Raw genomic sequence first — 25,531 nt, forward strand, 5'->3', positions numbered from 1 at the left:
ATATACGTCAGTGGGACTTGGTGACAAAACATTTGGATGTATATATATTTCAACCGGATGCAGCGGGTTAAAGATTGATTTTAAGTACAATGAATGTGTTGTTGTTCTGTAAGAGTAGGGTAAGCATGATACTACCAATATTGGCCTTAAATGTTGATTTTGCACATTTAGAGTATTCTGTTCATAAGTCAGAAGGACTGCTGCATCTTCAATACTTGTTACGTTTTAACACTATATACCATGCTCCTGAGCAAAAACAGGATGTTTAAGCTTTATATAATTAAGCCAAGACCTTACATTGGTATACATCTTACAGCAGCTGCTAACAATACATTGTCTAAAGCCCGGATATGAAACATGGCTGCCCATATCATGAAGTGAGAGTCTATTAGTCCCTACACCCTGGGGGTTTTCTGATGTTGCATGCTCCTCTCTACGGGAGATATCCATGACGAAAAAAAATACCTTTACTTCAAACACTAATATCTGCAAAACTATAACAGCTAGAGAAAAAATTAAAGATACATATGAATCACCAACTCTACCTCTTTCAATTGAAAGTATCCCCACGTCCACAGGTGGTACCGTCGATGAGTAAGGATAAGTTAAAATTCAAAGGGTGGTGGAAAGATTCATGCGGCTATACACATCAACTGGCGTTGCTCTGTGACGGCTATACACGTCAGGCGGCAGTTAAGGGTTAAAGTGCCTAGTCTCGGAATTACAAAATGAACAACTGAATCTGCCTGTCTCATTCATATTGCACCAAAGTTAAGGAATATTGAATCTTATACAGTACTCAATAATACCAGTGTTCTGAGCATAACTTACATTATCCGTATTTATCAATGTAATTGCCAAGAAACTGAAACTTGAATGTGGACAGTAAGGTTTGGGTACACCGTACACACGTGATGCAAAGAATAAAAAGACAGAAATGCATTACCACTAAATAGAGAAATGGAGGTTTTGTTGTTTAATTATTTGCCATTAAAGCTCTAAGTTGCTTTTTTCAAAAACTTTTATCACAACTTAAGTATATTTCAAATAAAACAGTCTTTATTATAATTATGAGATGCAATTTACTTCAGTTCTAGACAAGTGCTTGATACGAAACAAACTCTCCTCAATTTTCTCCCAAACCTTGACACCTCTGAGGTGTATAGAGGCTGAACCCCCACAAAGGTGTCATTTTGACACCGCTGTCTCTCACAGTGTATATTATTTCACGCAACTCAGTAGTAGAATGGGATAGTACTGCGACTCTATATTTCTTCCACATCTCTCCTCCCTGACTCTACCCGTTTTACTCTAACTTGACCTAAAATTACCATCCTACCATCAAGATTCCTGAGTTGTAGCAAGAGATTGACATTAGAATATGATCCTAGTCATGAAGAAGTGCTATGGAAAGAATGTTGAGATACGGTATTGTCTTATTCTGCCACTGAGGTGCATGAAATAAGCTGCAAAAGGAAAAAAGTTTTGGCCAAGTTAAGATGAAAGGACTATAGCATCATATTCTAATCTCGTTATGACAACATTAAAATATTGTCGTGTTAGGCCAGCTTATGATGAACAAAGTATAGCATGTCCGGTAATTCTTTGTAAATCAGTGTACGACATATGTTTGAGTTTTCTATATATTTGGAAGCATAGACCAGTTTAAAATGAACAGACTATAGTGTGTGTGTGTATATATATATATATATATATATATATATATATATATATATATATGTATGTTTTTACCTAATTGTATCTTTATAGTAATGAGTCAATCTCATACTGTCCCGTGTCTTAAACCATTTTTATTGTACATATCCTTAAATTTGTGAATTGTTTTGGCACACACTATTTCACTCGGTAGTGCGTTCCACTGATCAGTTGCCCTATTTGGGAAACAAAATTTCTTTACATCTTTATCACCTCTCTCTCTCTTTTTTTTTTTTTTTTTGCAGCGTCCTGTTGCTGATGCATCCCCATAGGTTATGTAATCATTTGTTATTTTCTCCTTCCCTGATATGCATTTATATAGCACAGTGATTCTCAAACTATGGGTCGTGACCCAAAGGTGGGTCTCGAGAGGAATTTTGATGAGTTGCAGGGACATAGAATATGCCTAGTTCTTTCAGTGTATTTTACATACTTGATTGAAATTGTAATTATCCTTATTACACTATAAGCATATTCATAATAACTACGATAGGCTATATACCAGTTAGTCTCTCTCTCTCTCCCTCCCCTATGGGTCGTAAAGTCTTGAAATATTCCAAATAGGGTCACTAAAAAATTTGAGAACCGCTGATATAGCATAATCATGTCTCCACTTTTCCTTCTTTCCTGTAGTGTAGGCAGATTCAGTTTTTCTAGTCTTTCTTCGTAGCTTAGATCCCTTAAGCTTGGTACCCATCTTGTAGCGGCCCTTTGGACTTTTTCAATCTTATAGAATCTATGTGTTTTTTGACATGAGGACTCCAGACTACTGACACATACTCCAGGGTTGGTCTGATGAATGATGATGTTATCTTTCTTAACATTTCTTCATTTATGTATGTGAATGCTATTCTCATATTTGCAAGCAGTGTACAGTAATCCCTCCTACACTCCGATGTAATAGAGCCAAAGGCATGTTTGGAAAGTGGTCCCCTGCATGCTGGACTGGTACTTATGACCCTAACCCAAACAAACTTTGAAAGCCACCTAAATAACTCCCTGCTGGACATGCATAGCGCTTATTTAAACCTATTTAAGACCCTGTTCACACCAGTAATGGACATAAAGCATGAAATACAGCAAGGTGGCCCCTAACACGAGGGTTTTGTTCCGACTGTGGCACGTTCAGCACGAAACTGTTTAAGTTTTAACTATTTATTTTGCTCCCTAGACCTCCTAAATGTGGTGTTTTGCTGTTATCTGCCATTGGAAATCAATATAAAGCACTTTAAGTGGTTAGAAGGTTTATTTATAGTTATAACTTACAAATACTGTACAGTACTGCACAGCAAAACTTCAACATAAATATACGTAAACACAAGTCAACATTCCGACGCCAATTGGTTTCGGGACAATTCATCGTCAAGTCAGTTCACCATCACAACAATAACAAGACAATTCGTCGTCAATAATGAAGACAGCTGTGGGCGACGCTGGAATATAATTCAAAGGCGAAATAAGTATATTTATAGAATGTCGGGAAATTGTTCAGGGTGCAAATTGTCCTGACGGGGAATCGTCCGACAGCAAATTGACTTGACGGAGAATTGTCTCTGAACCCGCCGATCATGGGTAATCATATAAACCAGGTTAACTGGTTACAAGGCTTTATTTAATGCTTTAACTTTATTTAAGTGCTTTAACTTACATACCAGAACAGTAAATATTGGACTTACTAATACAGTACTGTGGAAAGTCAGTGCAGCAAATCTTTAACGAACAAATAAAAAAGGTAATATTCCGACGCCTATCAGGTAAACTGGTTATAAGACTATTTCTTGCTTTAATGTTACTTAATAGTACTTTAACATGTAAATAAACGTACCAGAACAGTAATCCCTCCACCATCCGACATAATAGAGCCAAAGGCATGTCCGTAAAGTGGTCCTGTCCGGATAGTGGGCACCAGCCTCCTGGACTTGTACTTATGGACCCTAACTCAGAAAAACACCTATACAACTCCCTCTGGACATGCATAGCACCTATTTAAGACCCAAATCACACCAATAAGGGACATAAAAGACAGAAATAAATGTAAAAGAACCGTAAAATTAGGGTTTAGAGGTGAGTTTATACAATATTAAACATTCTGGATACTCACAACAAGTCCCTGGCTCCTGGACTGGTACTTATGGACCCTAACTCAGAGAAATACCTCCCTACTGCACATGCATAGCACCTAATACCCTATTCACACCAATAAGGGACATGAAAGAGTGACATGAAGTGTTAGAGGTAAGTACAGTATGGAAAATACAGTACAGTACAATATGAAACATTCCAGGTACAGTACTTACAGCAAGTCCCTGGCCATCTCGATGAATAACCGCCTCCACTCAGACTCTGACAGTAAGAGGGATTTCCTGATGCACTTGCAGTACACTGTTCCTGCACTCAGAAGTCCATTCTCTTAACTCTGCGCACCACCACAAAAGCGAGCATGTGGGCAGCCATGACGATGAGCGTGCACTCACGACAAGAGACAGGCAGTAAGTGGGGAGGATGCAGGGCGCTCTAGCGGATGTCGGAGGAATGACGCACTAAAACAAAGCCGTCCCTCGCCGCACGCGCTAAGTTCAAATTACGGGTGGGAAAAAGTCGGATTTTTTTCTAATTTTTTGCGGTTTTCAGACCATTTTGGGAATATTGGATCCCGGGACGATACTGTCCGGTAAGTGGGGATGTCCGGATAGTACGGTGATTACTGTACTGTAAATATGTAACTTACAAATACAGTATTGTGGAAATGAAATACAGCGAATCACATGATCATGTGATCAAAACAAATCATGCGTGCTGTGCTGAGGTTCGAGGATTTGGCCTTTCAAAGGCCTCTCTTGCATAAATTTATAGTTTTTGTAATGGTTCTTTAATCCAGCGTTGTCTTATACGTATCCCAGCACTAACTGCATGTCATTGCGAGCGCATCTGGCAAGAACGTGTTCGGGGCGAGCTTACTGTAAATGAAAAGGAACCAGAGAATGAGGAGTTAGGAGTATGGAAAATACTTAGCAGTGTAAAGGGTACTTACAGCACGTCTGTGGCCACCTTCTCTAAGGCTTTGGTAGTTGTGGAAATGTTCTTGAAGCACGAACAGTAATCCAGTGTTGTTCTACACTTAATTCTTTGCACTGTGAGTTATAATTGTTTAACACTGCACATTCTGGTTGAGGATAATGAAAAGAGAAGCGGGAGAGGAGTGTTGGTGGGACCTGAAGGAGGTGGCAAGAGACAAATATTGGTGGAGAGAGTTCATCGAGGCCCTATGCATCCCATAGGGTGCCACAGGAATTGATTGATTGATTCTGTTCTTAATTGCACCACGCCAGTCGCAACCGACACTTTGCCCTCCACAGTTAATCCTTTGCACGCTAAAATCTAATTTCTTAATACTGCTTAACACTATAAATTCCCATGTAGTCTAGTGGCGAGGTGTTGCAGTTTATTCACTGTTTATTCATAAAAATGAGCACGTGCACCATCCATTGCGATGAATGTCCTCCCTGTATGATGGTTAGCCAGTAACTGGAGACAGGGTTGCCAGATCTGAGCACGGCCACATTACCAAACTCCTCAATTTTCATTACCAAATTTAACTTTCCATTACCAAATAATTAAAGGAAGCATTTATTCTTCACTAATTATATGTACAAATGGATATAATCACTCTCCTTATAATCAGCAGCATGTTTATTTTTGTGCTATGTATGCTAGCAGATTAATCAAAGAAAGCGGACAGTCCACCGTCTCCATTCTCTGTATCTTCATACATGTGAAAAATCTGGTAATGGATCATGCTGATTCACCACCAAATGAACTTTTCATTACCAAATTGGCCCACATTTGGTAATGAAAAATACTAAATGCCAGCCGTGACCGGGGAGGGGGAAGGAAGGAAGGGGTGAAATGGCCTTGCTGTAAACAGCTGTTCGGCGCTGCATGGCAATTTCAAATTATGGGTGGGGGAAAATTCATTTTGGGGGGGGGGGGGTTTCGAAGGTCCAGGCCCACAATGTTCGTTAAGTGGGGAGTCCAGAAAGTGGGCGTCCAGATAGTACAGGGATTACTGTATACATGGGTACCTTCTCACTGATGGGGTCAGCTGGAGATAGTCTGTTATTGATAATCACACCTAGGTCCTTCTCTTTTTCTGAAGTGTGTAGGGTTTTACTTCCTAACTTATAATCCCAATCAGGTCTTTTTCCATTTTTACCAAACTTGACTACATGACACTAGTCCACATTGAATTCCATATGCTATTTATTGCTCCATTCATGAAGTTTATTTAATTCTTCTCGTAGCTCTTTACAAGAGTCTGTTAGTAATTCTTCTTTTTAATTTTGCATCATCAACAAACATATTCAGCTTTCATTTCCAGTATTACTGTCTGTATCATTTATATACACTAAAAACATAATTGGTGCCAGCACGGAGTCACTTCCCTTCATGATGAGTAATTTCCTCTTAGTACTTTTCTCATTTCTCTCTCTCTCTCTCTCTCTCTCTCTCTCTCTCTCTCTCTCTTTTTTTTTTTTTTTTTTTTTTTTTTTAAATAAGAAAATCTTGCATCCAACAATACAGTTTGCCTCGGATTCCACATTGATGGCACAGCTTCCATAAAAGTCTCTGGTGCGGTACTCTGTCAAATGCTTTCTTGAAATCTAAATAGATACGGTACTGTCCGGACACCCATCCTTCTCTTTTCTGTAATGTTTCTGTTACTTTGTCATAGTAACTCAACAGATTTGTAACACATGATTTTCCCATTCTGAAACCAAACTGTCTTTCTGTTATTATATTGTGTTCTAGACTATTTGCCCAAACTTTTCTTATCAGCTTTTCTAATACCTTGCTTACAACACTGGTCAGTGATACTGGTCGGTAGTTGAGTGGATTTTGTCTGTTCCCTTTCTTGAATAAGGGGACAATATTTGCATTCTTCCAAATATCAGGTAGTTTACCTTGTCCCAAGGATTCCTTGAAAATTAAAAATAATGGTTTACTTAACTCCTTTGCACATTCATGTAGCACCCAACATGAAATTTCATGAGGACCATTTGCATTTCCTTTGTCAAATTTACTTTCTTTTTCTGATATTTGTATATCTGGTAGTATGTGTGGGCATCCATGTTCCACATAATCCCCCTCAGAATTATTTTCTTCTGGAAAAACTGATTGGAAATTCTTGTTTAGTGCTTTACAAATATCCTTCTCTTGTGTATAAGTGACTCCCTCATCCGTAATGGATTGTATTTTATCTTTTACTTTGGTTTTGCTTCTGATGTAGCTGTAAAATAGCTTCAGTTGATCACTACTTTTATTTATGATGTCTTCCTCAAACTGTTTTTGGGCTTCCCTCTTTATTCTTGTATAATCGTTTCTTGCCTGTTTATAGTTGTTATACACCCTTTCACTATTGTCTTCTGTATCTGTTCCACAACAAATCTCTCTTTTTTTTTTCTTTTGATTTTTTACATTCTGTATTAAAGCATTTCTTTATTTTCTTTTCTGTTTCTTTGTGTTGTGGGATGTACCTCTGGACTCCTATTTCATAAAGTTCACAGAATTTTCTATATATAACATATAAATCTAGACCTCTAAGCTTTATTTCCCAATCTGTTACTAAGAAGTATTTCTTTAGGTTATGATAGTTGCCCCTTTTGTAGTTAAGGCTCTTTTTGCAACTTTTATTATTATTAACTGTGTCAAATGCACTCCTGAAGTTGTAATTTAATACTGTGTGGCCACTTTTGCCTAGTAAGTATAAGATCTAGTACTGGTACTGATGGTATGTCAAGTCCCATTTTTCTGGTGCTTTCTTTTAAATGTTGTGTTAGGAAAAAGTCGTGCACAAGGTCCAGGAGCTTTTGGTCCCAACAGCTTTCCTGGCTTTTTATATCTAGAGTATTCCAGTTTATATTTGTATTGAAATCACCAGTTAGTATAATTCTTTCAGATTTCTCCTCCATTCTGTGAAGTAATGCTCTTAAACTTTGAATTGTTTTCTCTGCCAGGTCTTCATATTCACCTTTTTCCCAAATGTTTGATCTGGGTGGCATGTATAAATTTGCCACAATTACTTTCCTTTCAGACGTATTAATCTCTACTGCGATCAGTTCCACCTGTGAGGGTACATCTAGTTCTATTTCCTTGACTTGCAGATTTTTCTTTGTTAATATTGTAATTCCTCCTCCTCTTATATATATATATATATATATATATATATATATAAGTCCCTACCTCTTCTTCATATGCTGTATTCCTCAAGGTTTAGTGTATCGTTTGATATACTTGGTGTTGTTTCAGTTAGGCAAACAATATGTGGTTCCTTTTCATTGATATAATCATTCATCACTAGTAATTTAGATACCATTCCATCTACATTTGAGTACATCAACTTCATCATCTTGTTTACATACTTGTCATGACTTGGGCCTACTACCTTTCTCCTTTTTATTTCCTCCTGTTTATGTACCACTTTCGAACCTGCAATCCAATTACTTTGTAAAAAAAATTTGTTCTTCTGATCATCCCTCATTTTTTGTTCTTACCTCCCTCTTCTCTTTTGGTAATCCAAGTTCCTCTTGAGTTAGACATCTTTTTATCCATACATTTTTGAAGTCCTCTTTTTCCATAAGTTTGTGTGTGTGTGTGTGCCATAGTTAGATATTTGAGTCACGTTCTCTTATTTGGCCAAGTTAAAGTGAACATAGGGTAGTCTGTGTATCTGTAGGCCTATATGTAGAGCCAGACGTCTTAATCTGGGAAGGGGGTGGCCACAATCAAATCACCTCCGTATCGCCCTGTCCCCTGCCATTATGCTGCCCTTCCTCCAGCACCCCCTCTCATCTCATAATAACCAAACAAGTGTACCATCGTTATATGCTGTAAATCTGAATCACATTTTCTATCTATTTCGTAGTTTTGGGTAATTAAGAAAAATAATATATTTTTACCGAATGGCACAGTTAATAGGAAATATATGTACTGTTGTCGAAATCAGGCTTAGTACACAGTACCGGTTATTTTAAAATTCTTTGTCCTTTTTTTCGGAATGGGAAGCTTTATATATATATATATATATATATATATATATATATATATATATATATATATATATATTGTGATGGACATTAATTAACAGGTAACAGGTACTATGACTCAGGTAAAAAGTTTGTAAGAGAGTGGTGTAGGTGAGTGAGTGGGTGGGTGGTGTAGGTGAATGAGTGGTGTAGGTAGGAGGATTGTGTAGGTGGGTGGGTGGTATATGGTGGGAGGTTTAGGTGGGTGGTTGGTATAAGTAGGAGGGTGGTGGTGATGGGGGGGATGGTGTAGGTGGGAGGGTAGTGTGAGTGGGATGGTGGTGTAGGTTGAAGAGTTGTGTAGGTGGGTGCGGGGGTGTAGATGTGGGTAGTTGTAGGTGGGAGGGTGGTGTAGGAGGATGGGTAGTTGTGATTGAATGGATGGGTAGTTACAAGTGGGGTTGGTGGTGTGGGTGGGTGGTGTAACTCAAATCGCCTGAAGTTTGATGTGAGCTGGTGTATAGTAGTAAGGTTCTCTCTCTCTCTCTCTCTCTCTCTCTCTCTCTCGTCTCGTTAAATGGAATAGAATACTAGATTTGTCCCAGCCTTGAGGGGGTTAAGTTTCATATTATTTCAGACCAACAGAATTAACTTTTTTTTTTTTTCTTTTCGCTTAAGTAAAGGTTAGGTAAATTCCTTCATCATCGTCATCATCATTATCATCATGTTTCACTAAATCTGAGGTGGGTTGGTAATATCAGTCCATTATCATCATCATTAGTCACCTCTCATCATAATTATGCATCATCATCATCGTTATCCTTCATCATACTAATTACTAATCCATCATCGTCATTAGCCTGTCTGGTGTCATCGTTATTCATCATCATCATTATCCATCATCATCACTATTTTCATCATTATTACCCATCATCATCATCATCATTTATTCATCACTATTATCCTTCATCATTATTATTATTTATTCATCACTATTCCCCTTCATCATCATCATCATCATCATCATCTATGTAGCGTGACCACTTTCATTTTTTTATTTATGGTATGTACGGTATCGCAGGAGTCAAGGGTTGTTGTTTTTGTGGTCCCTAGCTCATCAGAAACGTGAACTCGGTGGACTGCAGGCTTAAACTTCCCTCAGTAGTCCACCATCCTCCTTTCGATCAATAGGGAATCACTTTATTGATGTGTAAGCAGCGGTTGAGTGACTTTATACGGTCTGTCAGTGGAGTCGTTGGTTATATCTGTGTCACCACATGAAGGCACCTTTTAGCATTTTAGAGATTAAAACTGCCTTCTGTGACATTTACTCCCCATATTTCACAAATTTCATTCGCTGACGCCATCCACAAACAAGGCATTTGTAAAGGCACCAACACACAATGTAGTGTAGCCTTTTGTTTCACTGAGTTTGCTAAAGTCTTTGAGAGTGAAGCACCTCGCCTGAAAATCGTTAGTAAGAGGCAGACGGACTGACCTCCCTGTAGATACCGTCTTAACTAAAAAAGAAAACCTGCTTCATTCATTCATACACACATCAACACATCCACAGTTATACCAATCATAAAACTTCCCACACAAACGTACAGTCTTGCGTGCTAACAATCTAGGACATTTGCTTATGGTCTGGCAAAAAAATAACTTGATTACCTGCGACGTTTCGACCAGGTAACAGCAGATGAGTCAGGTAATGAGCCTTGTCGCACGCACCACAGCCATTAGCTCCACCATTACCACCACAACCACCACCACATCTCACTTACCACCACCACTAACACCTCTACTACCACCACTGCACCACTATCACCACCACAACCACCACTGCTTCTACTACTGCCTCAGCTCTACCACCACTACCGTACATCTCATTTATTACCACCACCATTATCACCTCTACTACCTCTGCTTCTGCTACCTCACCTACCACTCCCTCTCCTACTACTGCCTCTCCCACTACTACCACCACCACCACCACTACTACTACTATTTCCTCTAATACACCCACCAGTACATTCACTATCACCACCACCATTTGGTTCACCATCACCACAATCACCTGCCAACCCTGCTCTCTCTCTCTCTCTCTCTCTCTCTCTCTCTCTCTCTACCACACCGTCTGTACTCTCTCTCTCTCTCTCTCTCTCTACCACACCGTCTGTACTCTCTCTCTCTCTCTCTCTCTCTCTCTCTCTCTCTCTCTCTCTCTCTCTCTCTCTCTACCACACCGTCTGTACTACCAACACCACCTTCACTATGGTCTATTTATTTTACTTGACTGATTAGGTCCAATCCCACATATTGCCTGAAATTCGATGAGACTAGTGAGGTAGAATGATGAGACAGGTGGAGTGATGAGAGTGAGGTAGAATGATGAGACGATGAGGTAGAATGATGTTACGATGAAGTAGAATGATGACTGAGGTGGATTGATGAGACTGAGGTAGAATGATGAGACAAGGAGGTAGAATGATGAGACGATGAGTTAGAATGATGAGACTGAGTTAGAATGATGAGACTGAGGTAGAATGATGAGACGATGAGGTAGAATGATAAGGCTTTGCTGTGAGGTAGAATGAGTAACGTTATAAGTGAAATCGGCTATCCTGCCTGTCTACACTTGGCCAGATAGTGAAGTTGAAAGGGGTAGAATCCTTAAATCAAAACACATGCACTACCACAACCACCACTACCACTGCACCTCCTCTACCACCACAACCACTGCACCTCCTCTACCACCACCACCACTGCACCTCCTCTACCACCACCACCACTGCACCTCCTCTACCACCACCACCACTGCACCTCCTCTACCACCACCACCACTGCACCTCCTCTACCACCACCACCACCACTGCACCTCCTCTACCACCACCACCACTGCACCTCCTCTACCACCACCACCACTGCACCTCCTCTACCACCACCACCACTGCACCTCCTCTACCACCACCACCACTGCACCTCCTCTACCACCACCACCACCACAATTACCAGCACTTCTCTTTCACTACCATCACCACCCAATTCATATCTCTCCACTCCATCTCTACGTCTCATCCTTGGCCTCCCTCTCCCTCTCTCACCCTCCACCTCTCCTCGTCTCCGCGTTTTTATTTTATTTATATATCGGTATTTTGCTACTTCCTAACATGATTTTCGAACTGGGTAGGTAAATATAGCGATAAATAAACCTTTTCAGCAAGAGGGCGTAGCGTAAATTGAATAAAGTCGCCTGAAATTAGCGGGAATAGACTTAATATGTAGAGTATTTTAGTGAAGGAGGGAAGAGCAAGTTTAGTCTCTCTCTCTCTCTGTCACACACACACACACACACACACACCTTCACCACGAGTACAGCCGCATCCCATCACCTTCCTAATGCACAGTAATCCGAGTGTCATTTTCCGGACTCTGAAGATCTTATGAGAAGGTGGTCTTTCTCCTCCCTCTGTCCCCTTCCTCCCTCCCCTCTTCCCCCTCCCCCTGTCCCTCTCCCCTCTTCCCCCTCCCCTCTGTCCCTCTCCCTCTTCCTTCCACTCCCACTACCTCCCTCTCCTCATCTCTTTCCCCCATTCCACTTCCTCCTCTCCCCCATCCCCCTTCCTCCTCTCCCCCATCCCCCTTCACCTCCCACTTCCTTCTCTCCCTCCCACACTTCCCCTCCACCCCTTGCACCCCCTCTTCTCATTCCCTCTCCTTTCTCACCTTCCCTCTTGCCCCCCCTTCTCCCTCCCTCCTAACCTCCCCCCTACCTTATCTCTACCCACGCCTCCTCACCATTCATATCCCCCCCTCCCTCTCACCTTCCCTCCCCCATGTCCCTATGTTTTTTTTTTTTTCTTCCTCCTCCTTCGCCTCCCCTCTTCCCCCCTCCATCATCACCTTCGTCCCCACAACCTTCTTCCCTTTACCTGTCCTCCCCCACCTCTCTCTCTCTCTCTCTCTCTCTCTCTCTCTCCGTTCCTTTCAGTACGTTCTCTATTATCCCTCTCATTTCTCCTCTTCATTCCTCCCATTCTTCCTTCTTAACCCTCTCTCTGCCTCCTCCCTGTCGTCGTTGTCTTCCTCCTCCTCCTCCTCCTCCTCCTCCTCTTCCTCTTCCTTCTGTCCCGTCACCTCTTCACTCTACCTTCCTCTACCCTTCGGCTTCGTCTTCTCCTCCTCAGTATTTTCTCTGCTTCCCTCTAACCCTTGTCTTTCCCATCCCTCTCACTTGTTTTCCTTCCTTTTTTTTTTTTTTTTTTTTTTTTTTTTTCCCACCCTTCCTTCTGCCCTCTCCCCATCCCCCCCTCTCCTCCCCTCCCTTTCCACATACTCCTCCCTTCCTGTCATCTCCCTCCTCCTTCCTCACTACCATCTTCCCCCTCCCTCTCTGCCTTCCATCTAGTCCTTCGCTTTTTGTACTTCCCACACCATAGCCTCCCCTCCCCTACCTCTTCTCTCACCCCCACCTGTTCTCCCCTCCCCTTCCCTTCCCTTCTGCCTCCCCCGCCCCTTCCCCTTCCGTCTCTCCCTCTCCCCTTCCTCTTCCCTTTCCGCCTCCCCCTGTCTCTTCATATCTATCCCCTTCCCCTTCCACCTCTCCTTTTCCATCTCCCTCCCTCTCCCTCTTTCCATCCCCTCCCCCTCCCTTTATCCCCCTCCCCTTTCCCCATCCTCTCCCTTCCCCTCCCCCTCCCTTTATCCCCCTCCCCTTTCCCCATCCTCTCCATTCCCCTCCCCTCCCCTCACTGCCCCTTTGACTGCACCTCTGATCTTCATAACAGATAACTCAAATTCTCAGCTGCAGTCCCCGTGCGAATTTCACACCTTGCTACCCCACTGCAGAAACTCATAACACCTGTACAGTGGTGTGTGTATATATGTATGCATATTTGTATGTATGTAATGTATCTATGTACTTATGTATGTATTTTTGAATATGTTAGGTAATGTATGTACGTATTCTTAGCATGTGTATGTGTATGTATATTTGTATGTATGTAATGTATTTATGTACGTGTGTATGTATTTTTGTATATATATGTGTTAGGTAATGTATGTATGTATGTATTCTTGTATGTATGGGTGTATATGTATGTATATTTTTGTATGTGTAATGTATGTATGGATGTATTTTTGTATATATATGTATGTTATGTATGTATGTTTTTGTATGTATGGATGTACTGCGTGTGTCCCTACTTACTATAGTTCATTCGCTTATACTTGGCTTAGATTTTCGTCCTCTGCAGCTTACTTCACGTAGCTTAGCGCTAGGAAAAGACAATGCAACGGCTTCTCATAATTTCCACAGCACTTCATCGTGACTAGCATCAAATTCTAGTGTAAATTATTGTTACACCTCAGCACTCCAGTTGGAGAAGAGGCAATTTAGGCCAAGTAAAGTAAACAGAGTATAGTATAGTGTGCTGTCTCTCTCTTACTAGGCGTGGAGTTGACCCCTCTCCATCTTGAATGCCGAGTCGTAGCAATAGATTAACACTAGAATATGAAGCTAGTCACGAAGAAGCGCTGTGGTAAGGATATGAAGATGCAATATAGTCTTTTTTTTGCCACTGACCTGCACAAAGTAGCTATAGGAAGAAAATCTGGGCCAAGTTAAAATAAAAAGTATAATGTTAACATCTTGTTACATCTCGGCATTCTTGATGGAGAGATGATAATTTTGGGCCAAAGTTAAATCAAGGGCCAGTAACTTGTCGATCGTGTGGCGTCAACTTGGGTAAAATGCTAGAGTTGACCCGACCATTAAGTGCCGTCGGGTTGAAGAGAGAGAGCAATTTTAGGCCAGAGTTGGATTCAGGGGCCAATGACTTGTCGATCGTGTGGCGTCAACTTGAGTAAAATGCTAGAGTTGACCCGACCATTAAGTGCCGTCGGATGGAAAGGGATGTGTCTTGTTTTTGCTATATGAAAGGTCAATAGAAGCCAGTAATTTGATGGCAGAATAGGGTGATTGATGCTTCCTGTGTTCAATAAAGGCTGTTATTTATAGCCCAGTGTGGACAGTAGTGCGCTTTGATTGGGAAATGAAAACTGCTTTGTACGAGTTTTTTTATGGTTTTTATTATTATTATTATTATTATTTATTATTATTATTATTATTATTATTGTTGTTGTTGTTATTGGTGGTGGTGGTTTTGGTGGTGGTAGTAGTAGTAGTAGGGGTGATGGTAATAATATTAGTCGTAGTAGTAGTGGTGATGGTATTAGTTGTAGTAGTAGTGGTGGTTGTATTAGTCGTAGTAGTAGTGGTGGTGGTGGTATTAGTCGTAGTGGTGGTGGCAGTAGTAGTAGTAGTGGTAGTTATGTAGGAGGAGGAGTAGTAGGCCTATAGGAGTAATAGTAGTTGTATTTAAGTGCGAAAGTGATTTTATTCGTACTATTGCCAAACTGTTCCTTCATCTTAACGTGCTAGTTACCTTTTCCTACTTTGGTATTCCGCTCTCATGGTGTTTACTTAGCTTGGTGTTTGAAGTACAGTATGCCAAGCGAGATTTGTGTGAAACATCATGAAATTAGTTTTAGGTAAATTCTGAGAGAGAAATATCCACACAACATGAGTTCTGTTCAGTCATTAAGGAGCTGCAATTACCGATATATTAAGTGAAAATAGTCCTCCTTAATTAACACAAGAAAAGAGTTATAAAGAGTGGTATTCTGTGGTTAGGAAGCTTACTAACACCTCTTCCTGACCGATTTATTTCCGATTCTGCACCGTTACTATATTATTTTGTTATTCATGCAATCTGTTACGGTTAGGAAGGTTACTAACACCTCTTCCTTACCGATTTATTTCTGATTCTGCTCCGTTACTATATTCTTTTGTGTTGTGCAATCTACTACTGTTAGGAAGCTTACTAACACCTCTTCCTTACCGATTTATTTTGATTTGCTCCCATTACTGTATTCCTGTGTGTTATGCAGTCTATTACTGTTAGGAAGCTTACTAACACCTCTTCCTTACCGATTTATTTCCGATTCTGCTCCGTTATTATATTCTTGTGTGTTATTCATGCAATCTAGTACGGTTAGGAAGCTTACTAACACCTCTTCCTTACCGATTTATTTCTGATTTTGTTGTTACCATATTCTTGTGTGTTATACAATCTGTCGATACTGAAAAGACAAGTGAAGCAAACCAGGGGATATTAATGAGTAGTTTGGAATATAAATCGGTAAGGAAGAGGTGTTTGGGAGCATCTTTACCGGTCAAGAATACGGGCAGGTCTCCTTGGAAAATAAATCGGTAAAGAAGAGGTGTTTGGGAGCATCCTTACCTGTTAAAAATACGCGCAGGTCTCCATGGAATATAAATCGGTAGGAAGAGGTGTTTGGGAGCATCCTTACCGGTCAAAAATACGGTCCGAGGTCACCAATATCACTTCAAATATATATCACCTTAACTAGATCTCCTCACTGGGGTGGAAATATATTGCCTTTGTTCAGTTTTTCTGCCAAACACTATTCATTTTGGTTTCATTATTTTCATCGCTATTCCTTTCATGCTTGGTAACATTCTTTGGGCAGACTCACTCTCTCTCTCTCTCTCTTTTTCGATGTGGTTCCAGTCCTTTTTTTTTTTTTTTTTTTTTTTACCCATGCTTGGTAACTAATTCTTTGGGCAGATATCTCTCTCTCTCTCTCTCTCTCTCTCTCTCTCTCTCTCTCTCTCTCTCTCTCTCTCTCTCGACAGATCCCAGGGAGTTAGAGGGTTAGACAGCCTTCATTAACGCTTTCCCTACTTGGTTCTGACTTAAAAGCTGAATATAATAGAAAAGAATGTGTTTGTGTTTTTCCTCCAACAGATTCCCAATGAGTTGGTAAATATAATAAAGTTGGTGTTAATTTATCTTTTTCCCTTAGTTCGTAAAATTAATAAAGATTGTGTTAATTTATCTTTTTCTCTTAGTTCGTAAAGTTAAAGATTGTTTTAATTTATCTTTTTCTCTTAGTTCACAAATCTAATAAAGATTGTGTTAATTTATCTTTTTCTCCTAGTTCACAGATAGAGATTGTGTTACTTAATCTATTTTCCTCCAACAGATCCCCAGTGAGTTCGTGCGTCCCCAGGTGTCCAAACTGGGTCGCTACAACTCGTACACCTCCACAGTGCATCTCTCCCTGCCCTCCTCGCGGCTGTGGGACTCTCAGGGGCGGCTGTTCCTCTCATGCAGGGCGGACATCAGCGACCTCTTCAACGCCACGGCCACCTTAGAGCTCCACAACCCTGCCCTTCGAAGGCTTCAGTTTCCGGAGTTCTTTTCTGGAGCAGCGCAGGCTAAGTGAGTACAAGGACGGCGTTAGCTATAGTCTGTCTGTTTTCACCTGACTGGCCCATCTCTACACCTTCAGTATTAGGTTTTGCATGTGTGAAATCCTGAGTCTTTGTTTTGAGTTAAGAATGAGTCTCCCTTGTTTTTACCTGACTGGCCCACTTCTGCCACTGGAATATTAGGTTTTGCTTGCATGGAATCCTTGAGTCTTTGTTTTGAGTTAAGAATAAGTCTCCCTTGCCACATGTCAAATCAACCTTCCAGTCTGACTACACTTGGCCATCAACTGATCTGAGAGAGGTCGGGCATCTTCATCAGGTTAAAACAAACGTACTCTAGTTTTTTTTTTTTTTTTTTTTTTTTTTTTTTAAGGTTAAGAAGGTCCATACTTTAGAGCAGAGGTGTCAAACTGGTGGCCTTGAAGAGGACATGAGTGGCCTGCGATAATGTATGAAAAAATAAGAAATAAACTGAATGAATATCCCATAAAATTTGTCATATGATGAAGTGAACCAGTATTACAGCACTGTTATTAAATATTTATTGATAATTTGATTGATAAAAATCATCATCTAATCCTGTGTTGCCCCATGAGGGGTGTAGGGGCCTGGGGATAGGCAAGTTGGTCCAGACATTTAAGATGAGAGTGACCAGCCTCGCTCATCCCTGAGTGGCATTATGTGACCAATAAACTCAAACTATCCTATGGATATAACCCTGCACAGGTGCAATGTTATTGGTGCACCTAAATTACCCACTAAACCACCAGGCACCATCATTTGCTTATATGGTTACCACACAGGGTGGTAAATGATTTCGTTGTGTACAGGAAACCATCTGGTTTGTCACTCAGTGTTGAATCGCCCATACGCAGAAGGAAGAGGAAAGAATGAAGGAAAGAAAGACAGGAGGAGTGTACAGTCACCTGTAGGCAGAAGGACGAGGAAAGAATGAGGGAAAGAGAGACAGAAGAAGGAGTGTACGGTCACCCGTAGGCAGAATGAAGAGGAAAGAATGAAGTAAAGACAAGAGGAATTAAGGGAAAATGGAAGAGAGGAAAGGGCAGTCACCCAAAAGCAGTACTACCTTGAGTGGATGGTGAGGCCCCCACCTACCAGTATTGATAAACATAACTTACGAATAATTTACTGATGAACAAATATGTCACAAAACTTTAATTTGAATATTAGCAGTAATTGAAGCTGAAGCCAATGCCACGTTTGAATAGGCTGCGGCTTTGTCATATTAATTATTATAGTTTAGGTAGACTTGGCCCTCAGATGATCAACAGAACTGAAGTGTGGCCCTTGGGAAGGATTGAGTTTGACACCACCGCTTTAGAGTTATGGGTTGATATTGTCTGCTGTTGTTTCCCTCTCATCATGCAGTTAGAGTTGATAAGATTGATGTCAGTATAAATTGATAGTGAAAAGGCAGCATGAGAACTCCTATGTACTTATGTACAGTCGGCCTAAGAAGTGACGGCGGAGTGTCCAGGGTTCGGTCAATGGTAATGCATAATACTCTTCCTTATATCTTTGCAAGGTGACACTTATGTAAAATTGTAATTGAAAACAATAAGTAAATGGCAAAGTACTTACACATTTCAAAATTGTAGGAAACAGTTTGTTAGTTACCATAATAAGAAATCCTAAACAGAACATTGAAATTACAGAACTATCGCTCAAGGACAGTCAGGAATAAGTTGCGGAGTTTATTTCTAGTGCGGTAGTAAGCAAGTATTTTTGGTAGCGTAAGAGTGAAAAGAAAAGACCTTCAGTAAACAATGAAAATGTCATTTTTATATATATTTACCTTTAGAATACTAGCAAATAATTAAAATCATTTATTTCCGTTTTTGTTTTCGCTATGGACGGCAACAGAAAGCGGGAGTGTGGCGTAAGTTAGTAGGCTGTTTTAAATGGCTCGATCAACAAACACAAACGAAGGAATGAAGACAGTGTTTACTCACAGACATGCAGATATTGCACCGTATTTGGCCATTTTTTCCACTAAGAAAAATCTGTGGAAGACATAGTATAAGCATGAGAACTATCAGTGAATGAAATATAAAAGAACCTCACAAATTTGCTGAGAGTCGGAGCTCCATGGAGAATGCAAACTTGTGTCATAGTTTAGTATCCTTGGTGCCTGAATGACTGGCAAGAGTAATAAACTGCCATAAACATATCAACGAGTTCAAAACTTCCAAATCAGCATTTTCAGTAAGACAGGACATTGCGATTTATTTAAAAAGAAGTATGTTCCAGATTAAAGGATTGAACAAGTATGTGCTTTTACGTTGCACGAGTTTGTAAGCCCGTGTTTTGGTCTTCTTTACTGCGTAGTGTAAGAGAAAAAGGTAAAATATGTCATAGCAAATAATTTTTAGTCATTGGGGAATAAAGTAGATAATTACATATATTATGCTAGAGGAAGGCAAGGCATAAGAGGCAGAAAGTCTCGCTGGAGCTTTGGGTTGGGTATTATTACTAAGAATAATTTAATTTTTGTGGCTTCCTTATTGTTCCTACATCATCACCATAGCATTTGAAAAGCAAGTAGCATATTGCATTAACTAGAATTTTCCTAGGTTGGCCTTCGAAACTTTACAATCAGTTTTTGAAATGGACCTAAACATGAGCAATGGAATATACTGTGCAACATTACACATTCAAATCAGGAAAACGTATGTTACAGGTTAGCTTCTGATATATCATTGCCTCATGTTATTCATTTCTCTTAATTCCTAGTGTGATATACTATGTATTTTTTTTTCTTTTTGATATGACATGATGAAGTACAGAATTTTTTACCTCTTATTCACTAAGTTTTCACGGAACGCATTGCAGTGCAGTGTCGGAAGCAATCTGAAACTCTGCCGTCTCTTCTTGGGGCGACTGTACAAATTACAATCAAGGGTCGCACCAGTAGGCCCACATGGTATCCGAAAATGTTAAATAATATTGAGGCTGCAAATTAATGAACTTCAATGAGGGGGAAGTGAAAAAAATGATGAGTGGTGAGGGTGAGATGGGAGATTGACAGAGGGTGAAGAGATAAGTGCGCAGATGGCTACAGAGAAACAGGGTGAGGAACAAGGCTGGGGTCAATTCATTTTTGTCAGTTCCAGTTCAGAATAAAATTTGAATTAATCAGTACCAGTTCAGTTTAATTCATAAAAAATTAAATCTTCAATTCAATTAATTCTGGTTGATATTTCATTCAATTAAAATGTTTTCAGTTCAATAGTTTAATATACCAAGTACCATTAATCTAACGGAAAGAAATAAAAATGAGCTTTCAAATTATTTTTACTTTTTTCTTTTTATAGCAGACTGTGGATTTAACTGTATCTGAGTATACTGTAAGTTAATTATTGTACAATAATGAATTTGCATAGTACAGTATAAAATATTTTTCAATTCAGTTGTCAGTTCATTGATATCAATTCCAATTCAAATCAGTTATATTTATTTTTTTATTTTTCTCAATTCAAATTCAGTTCCAATTCACTTTTTTTTTTTTTTTTTTTTTTTAATCGGTTCCAATTCAGTTCCAATTCCGCTCATAAATTGGCCCCAGCCCTTGTGAGGAAAGTGAAAGTGAGATGGAAAAAGGTAAGTGGAGAGAAAATTACAACCATATAAACAATCATTATGGATGGGTGGAAGTAAGCTCAAAACTGGATTGTTTAAGCCCTGGGAGTGGAGAGTTATATGATTGGGGACAGGACATGGAGGCGATTTGCCTGTGGCCACCCTTTACAGGATGAAGGTGTCTGGCATTAGATAGATAAGCTCATTTTGAGTCATCGTGAATACTTGGGGCCAGGTAAATGTATGAAAATATTTATTACTATTCTTAAAACTATAAAATGGGGACGGGAGGTAAGTTATGCTAGGAATTCGTAACTTCACAGCCTTTCTTATTTACAAGAAGTCAGATGATGAAGTTGGGAGGAGCAAGGTGGAGGAGGGGAAGTGGGGAGGTACGGATATGCATGTGGAAGGATGGAAGTGGGAAAGGGAGGGTGAAGTTGGGAAGAAGGGATGAAAAGTGAGGAAGGAGTGAAGTGGGGAAGAAGGGGGAAAGTGAGGAAGAAGGGGTGAAAAGTGAGGAAGAAGGGGTGAAAAGTGAGGAAGAAGGAGTTAAGTGGGGAAGAAGGGGTGGAGTGAGGAAGAAGGGGGGAAAGTGAGGAAGAAAGGGTGATAAGTAAGGAAGAAAGGGGGAAAAGTGAGGAAGAAGGGGGGAAAAGTGAGGAAGAAAGGGTGAAAAGTAAGGAAGAATGGGTGAAAAGTGAGGAAGAATGGGGTGAAAAGTAAGGAAGAATGGGTGAAGTGTGGAAGAATGGGTGAAAAGTGAGGAAGAAGGGGTGAATAGTGGAAGAAGTTGTGCTGAGAAGAGGTTGGAGTGGTGTGAAGTGGAGGGCTGTGGAGTAGGGTGAAGTGGAGTGTTGAGTGGAGGTGAAGTGGGAGGAAGGGGTTTAACTTGGGTTCTTGAATGAAGTGACTGTGTGTGTGTGAGAGAGAGAGAGAAAGAGGGAGAGAGAGGTGTGGGTGTGTGTGTGAGGTGGCGTAGCTTGATCTTAGGGGTCTACCTCCCCACACACTCCCTCATATATATTAGTGTTTGCTTTCCTTGCCTCAGTGTAGTCCCCTTGAGTTACTACCTTGTGATGATTAGGGTTGATGCAGTAATAAAGCGTGTTGATTTGTAAAGCCTTCTATCTCCTCCCCCAGGCTCCCACAACATTACGTATCATAGCTTTATAATCAGGGTGACTCTCTCTCTCTCTCTCTCTCTCTCTCTCTCTCTCTCTCTCTCTCTCTCTCTCTCTCTCTCACACACACACACACACACACACACACACTCTCATAATAGTATCTCTCTCTCTCTCACACACACACACACACACACACACACAATTTCTCACACAACAGTCTCTCTCTCTCTCTCTCTCTCTCTCTCTCTCTCTCTCTCTCTCTCTCTCTCTCTCTCTCTCACACACACACACACACACACACACACACACACACACACACACACAGACACACACACCTACTCATTCACGACGATCATATATGCTATGCCCATACTAGTCCCAGAGAACTTGATGAGGCTCGGGTGAGATTCCGCAGCTACGCAAAAAACTCGCCTCTCCATAACCCTTCCTACGATAACCCAAAAAAGTACGTAAGCTGTTTCCTCTGACAACGCACCTGTCTTAAGAAATTTGGTAGCTATAAAATCCTCCTGGGTTTGTAGTAATTCTGTATATTTAGCGATGTATTTATTTATTTTCTTTCATAATTTTTACACCTTCCCTCCCCGACCCCTACACCTGGGAGTAGTTTATGATTTAGTTTTGTGTGTCACTGATTTCCGTTTTGGCTTGTTAATGCGGAAGTGAGGAGCTGCAGACCTGTAATGCGTACTCTGATTGTAGAAACAGGAGAGAGAGAGTTGTATACATTTACATACCTTAAAACCCTTTCTGTGTGGTTTAGTCGTAAATATAAATGCATATGAAAGCAAGAGATAGTAAACCAAGAAGTGGGAGAAAAATAAGTTAAAATGTCTGAGAGAGAGAGAGAGAGAGAGAGAGAGAGAGAGGAGAGGGGGAGGGAAGGAAAAAGAAGGAGAGAGAGCATTGTTGTTGTGCAGTATAATACTTCCTGTACAAGAATTACGTTTAGAATTAATTGCTTCAACACAAGAATTATTTCGACTTCCATAACGTTTATCAGGAGAGAGAGAGAGAGAGAGAGAGGATATGGACACAGGCCAGTAAACAAAACACAAGAGTATAAAAAATACAAAATCAGAAAAAAGTAACAGAGACAGATACAAGTTTATGAGAAATCCAAGAAGAGAAAGTTTGTATCTGTCATAGTACACACACACACACACAATAAATAAAGATAAAAGGTTATTAATCGAGTGACTCTTAAAATCTCCCCAGTGTTTGACGAGTCTGGGGGTGGCTGGAATAGAGGACTTAAGGGATTGAGAGGCATTGGTGATTAGACTATGAATTTCAGTTACACTTTCTTGTAAAACTTCTGCACGCTATACACAAGTCCCTATCCCCCCCCCCCCGCCGACCCCTCACGCTGCACGTACTCCCTCACCCCCCTTACACACACACATTCGTACACAGACTTCCCCCATACACTCCTACACATTCTAACGCACATACATACGTAGCCTCACACACACTACTTATATATAAACCTTACCCTCAACACACACACACACACACACAGACACCTCCCATACACTCCTACACATTCTCCCCCACATACATATGTAGCCTCATACAGACTACTCATATAAAAACCTTGCCCTCAATACACACACACACACACATCCAGCCTCCGGCGCACGCACTTACACCCCGCTCCCCCGCCCCCCTCATACACGCACACACATCCAGCCTCCAACACACGCACTTACACCCTACCCCCCTACACACACACACACACACACACACACACACACATCCAGCCTCCAACACATGCACTTACACACACACACGCATCCAGCCTCCAACACACGCACTTACACACACACACACACACATCCAGCCTCCAACACACGCACTTACACACACACACACACACACATCCAGCCTCCAACACACGCACACCCTACCCCCATACACACACACATCCAGCCTCCAATGCACGCACTTACACCTGCTCCCCCCACACACAAACAAATCCAGACTCCAACACACGCGCTTACACCCTACCCCCCTCACACACACATATCCGGCCTCCAACATACGCACTTACATCCTACCCCCCCACACACACACATACATATCCAGCCTCCAACACACGCACTTACACCCTACCCCCCCCACACACACACACACACACATATCCAGCCTCCAACACACGCACTTGCACCCTGCTCCCCCCCCCCCCCCCCACACACATCCAGCCTCCAACACGCACTTACACCCTACTCCCCCCCCCCACCACACACATCCAGCCTCCAACACACGCACTTACACCGTGCCCCCCCCCACACACACATATCCAGCCTCCAGCATGCACTTACACCCTGCTCCCCCCAACACACACACACACACACACACACACACACACACACACACATCCAGCCTCCAACATGCACTTACACCCTGCTCACCCCCCCCCCCTACACACACACGTATCCAGTCTCCAATACAAACACCCAGTTCACCCTCCCCCCCCACACCCACACACATATCCAGCCTCCAACACACATACACACCCTGCTACCCCCCCTCCCTCACACGCCTACTCCCCATCGCACACACAAGGCACTCCCACTGTACAAACTCAATCTCATTCATAGTTCCACTCGCACTTTCACCATCCACACTTACACACACATGGTCACGCACCCACCGATACCGTTACTTGTCCCTCAACTTTTACAAATTCACTCTCTCCACACACATTTAATTTCACCGCCCCCTTACATACTTATTTACCTCAGCTCATACTGTACTTACTTCCCAGTGCACACGTTCACCCCCCGTGACACACATACACACACACACACACATTCTCTCTCTCTCTCTCCGTTATGATTTTTACGGAATGCTGACCATGTGTAGTTTGCTGGTCGTTCAGTACATCACAACAGAATCTTCCTACTTAGTAACCCAATTTATTTCAAGATTTTAATATTACATGATGGATCAATCTCTCATCTCTACGTCTCTCTCATTGCAGACGCGTTAAAAATGATCCAAAGTCTGTCTTTTGGTGCTTTTATGTTGTCAGTATTCTATTTTTCAGCAATTCTATATAAGCAAGGGATACAAGAACAAGAGGTATATATACGATATGACTGTTTATAAGTTAGTATTACTCTACAGCATGTGTTGTTTAATTACAGTATAGTCAAATTGCCCGTCACCTTCCTCATAGATATTGATATAAGAGAATAGTCTATCAGCACAGAAAGTTAACATCCCTTTCAGCTGTGGAGTATGCAGCAGAGGGAAGTGAAACGCAAAAATGAAATATTAGGTGAACTTTTTATTCTGTACTGTAGGTGATGTGTTACGATGGAAGGGTACGATCCTTTATTGGTGATAGATGGCGGAGTGGTAATGCTGGCTGGCAATGTCTCCTCCTGCTGTCCTTCCATTCTTCTTAGTGGAGTGGAATGCAGTCAGGTACCCACTGTTGTTTTCTTAGACTTGGGTCATTTTTAACGAGTCTGCAATGAGAGACGTAGAGGTGAGAATAATCCGTAATGGAATATTAAAATCTTGAAATTAAATGGGTTACAATGCTAAGTCCTAGGATGATTCTGTTGTATAAGACCTAAATATTAATAGTATGAATATGTATGTGTTAACGTATCTTTGCCCTTGACGTAGATGAGTGGTAATACAAGGCTAAAATTTTTGTCACTGAGGAGGCTGTCAAACACTTCTTCCCTACCAGTATTCTTCTGCGTATGGGTAGGGTAGGTAGGGAGGAG

General features: G+C 41.1%; 1 protein-coding gene across 1 annotated transcript in view; it reads left to right on the forward strand.

Annotated features, from left to right (window-relative positions):
• Positions 1-25,531, forward strand: part of LOC145410800 (uncharacterized) — a 155,601-nt gene that overhangs the window by 86,365 nt on the left and 43,705 nt on the right. The window contains exon 5 of the mRNA XM_080280918.1: positions 16,809-17,047. Within this exon, the coding sequence (XP_080137044.1) occupies positions 16,809-17,047 (239 nt within the window). The remainder of the gene's footprint in view (positions 1-16,808; positions 17,048-25,531) is intronic.

This window comes from Coenobita brevimanus, chromosome 11 (genome assembly GCF_032717465.1).
Source record: "Coenobita brevimanus isolate Jiangsu-jjx chromosome 11, ASM3271746v2, whole genome shotgun sequence".
NCBI lineage: Eukaryota > Metazoa > Arthropoda > Malacostraca > Decapoda > Coenobitidae > Coenobita > Coenobita brevimanus.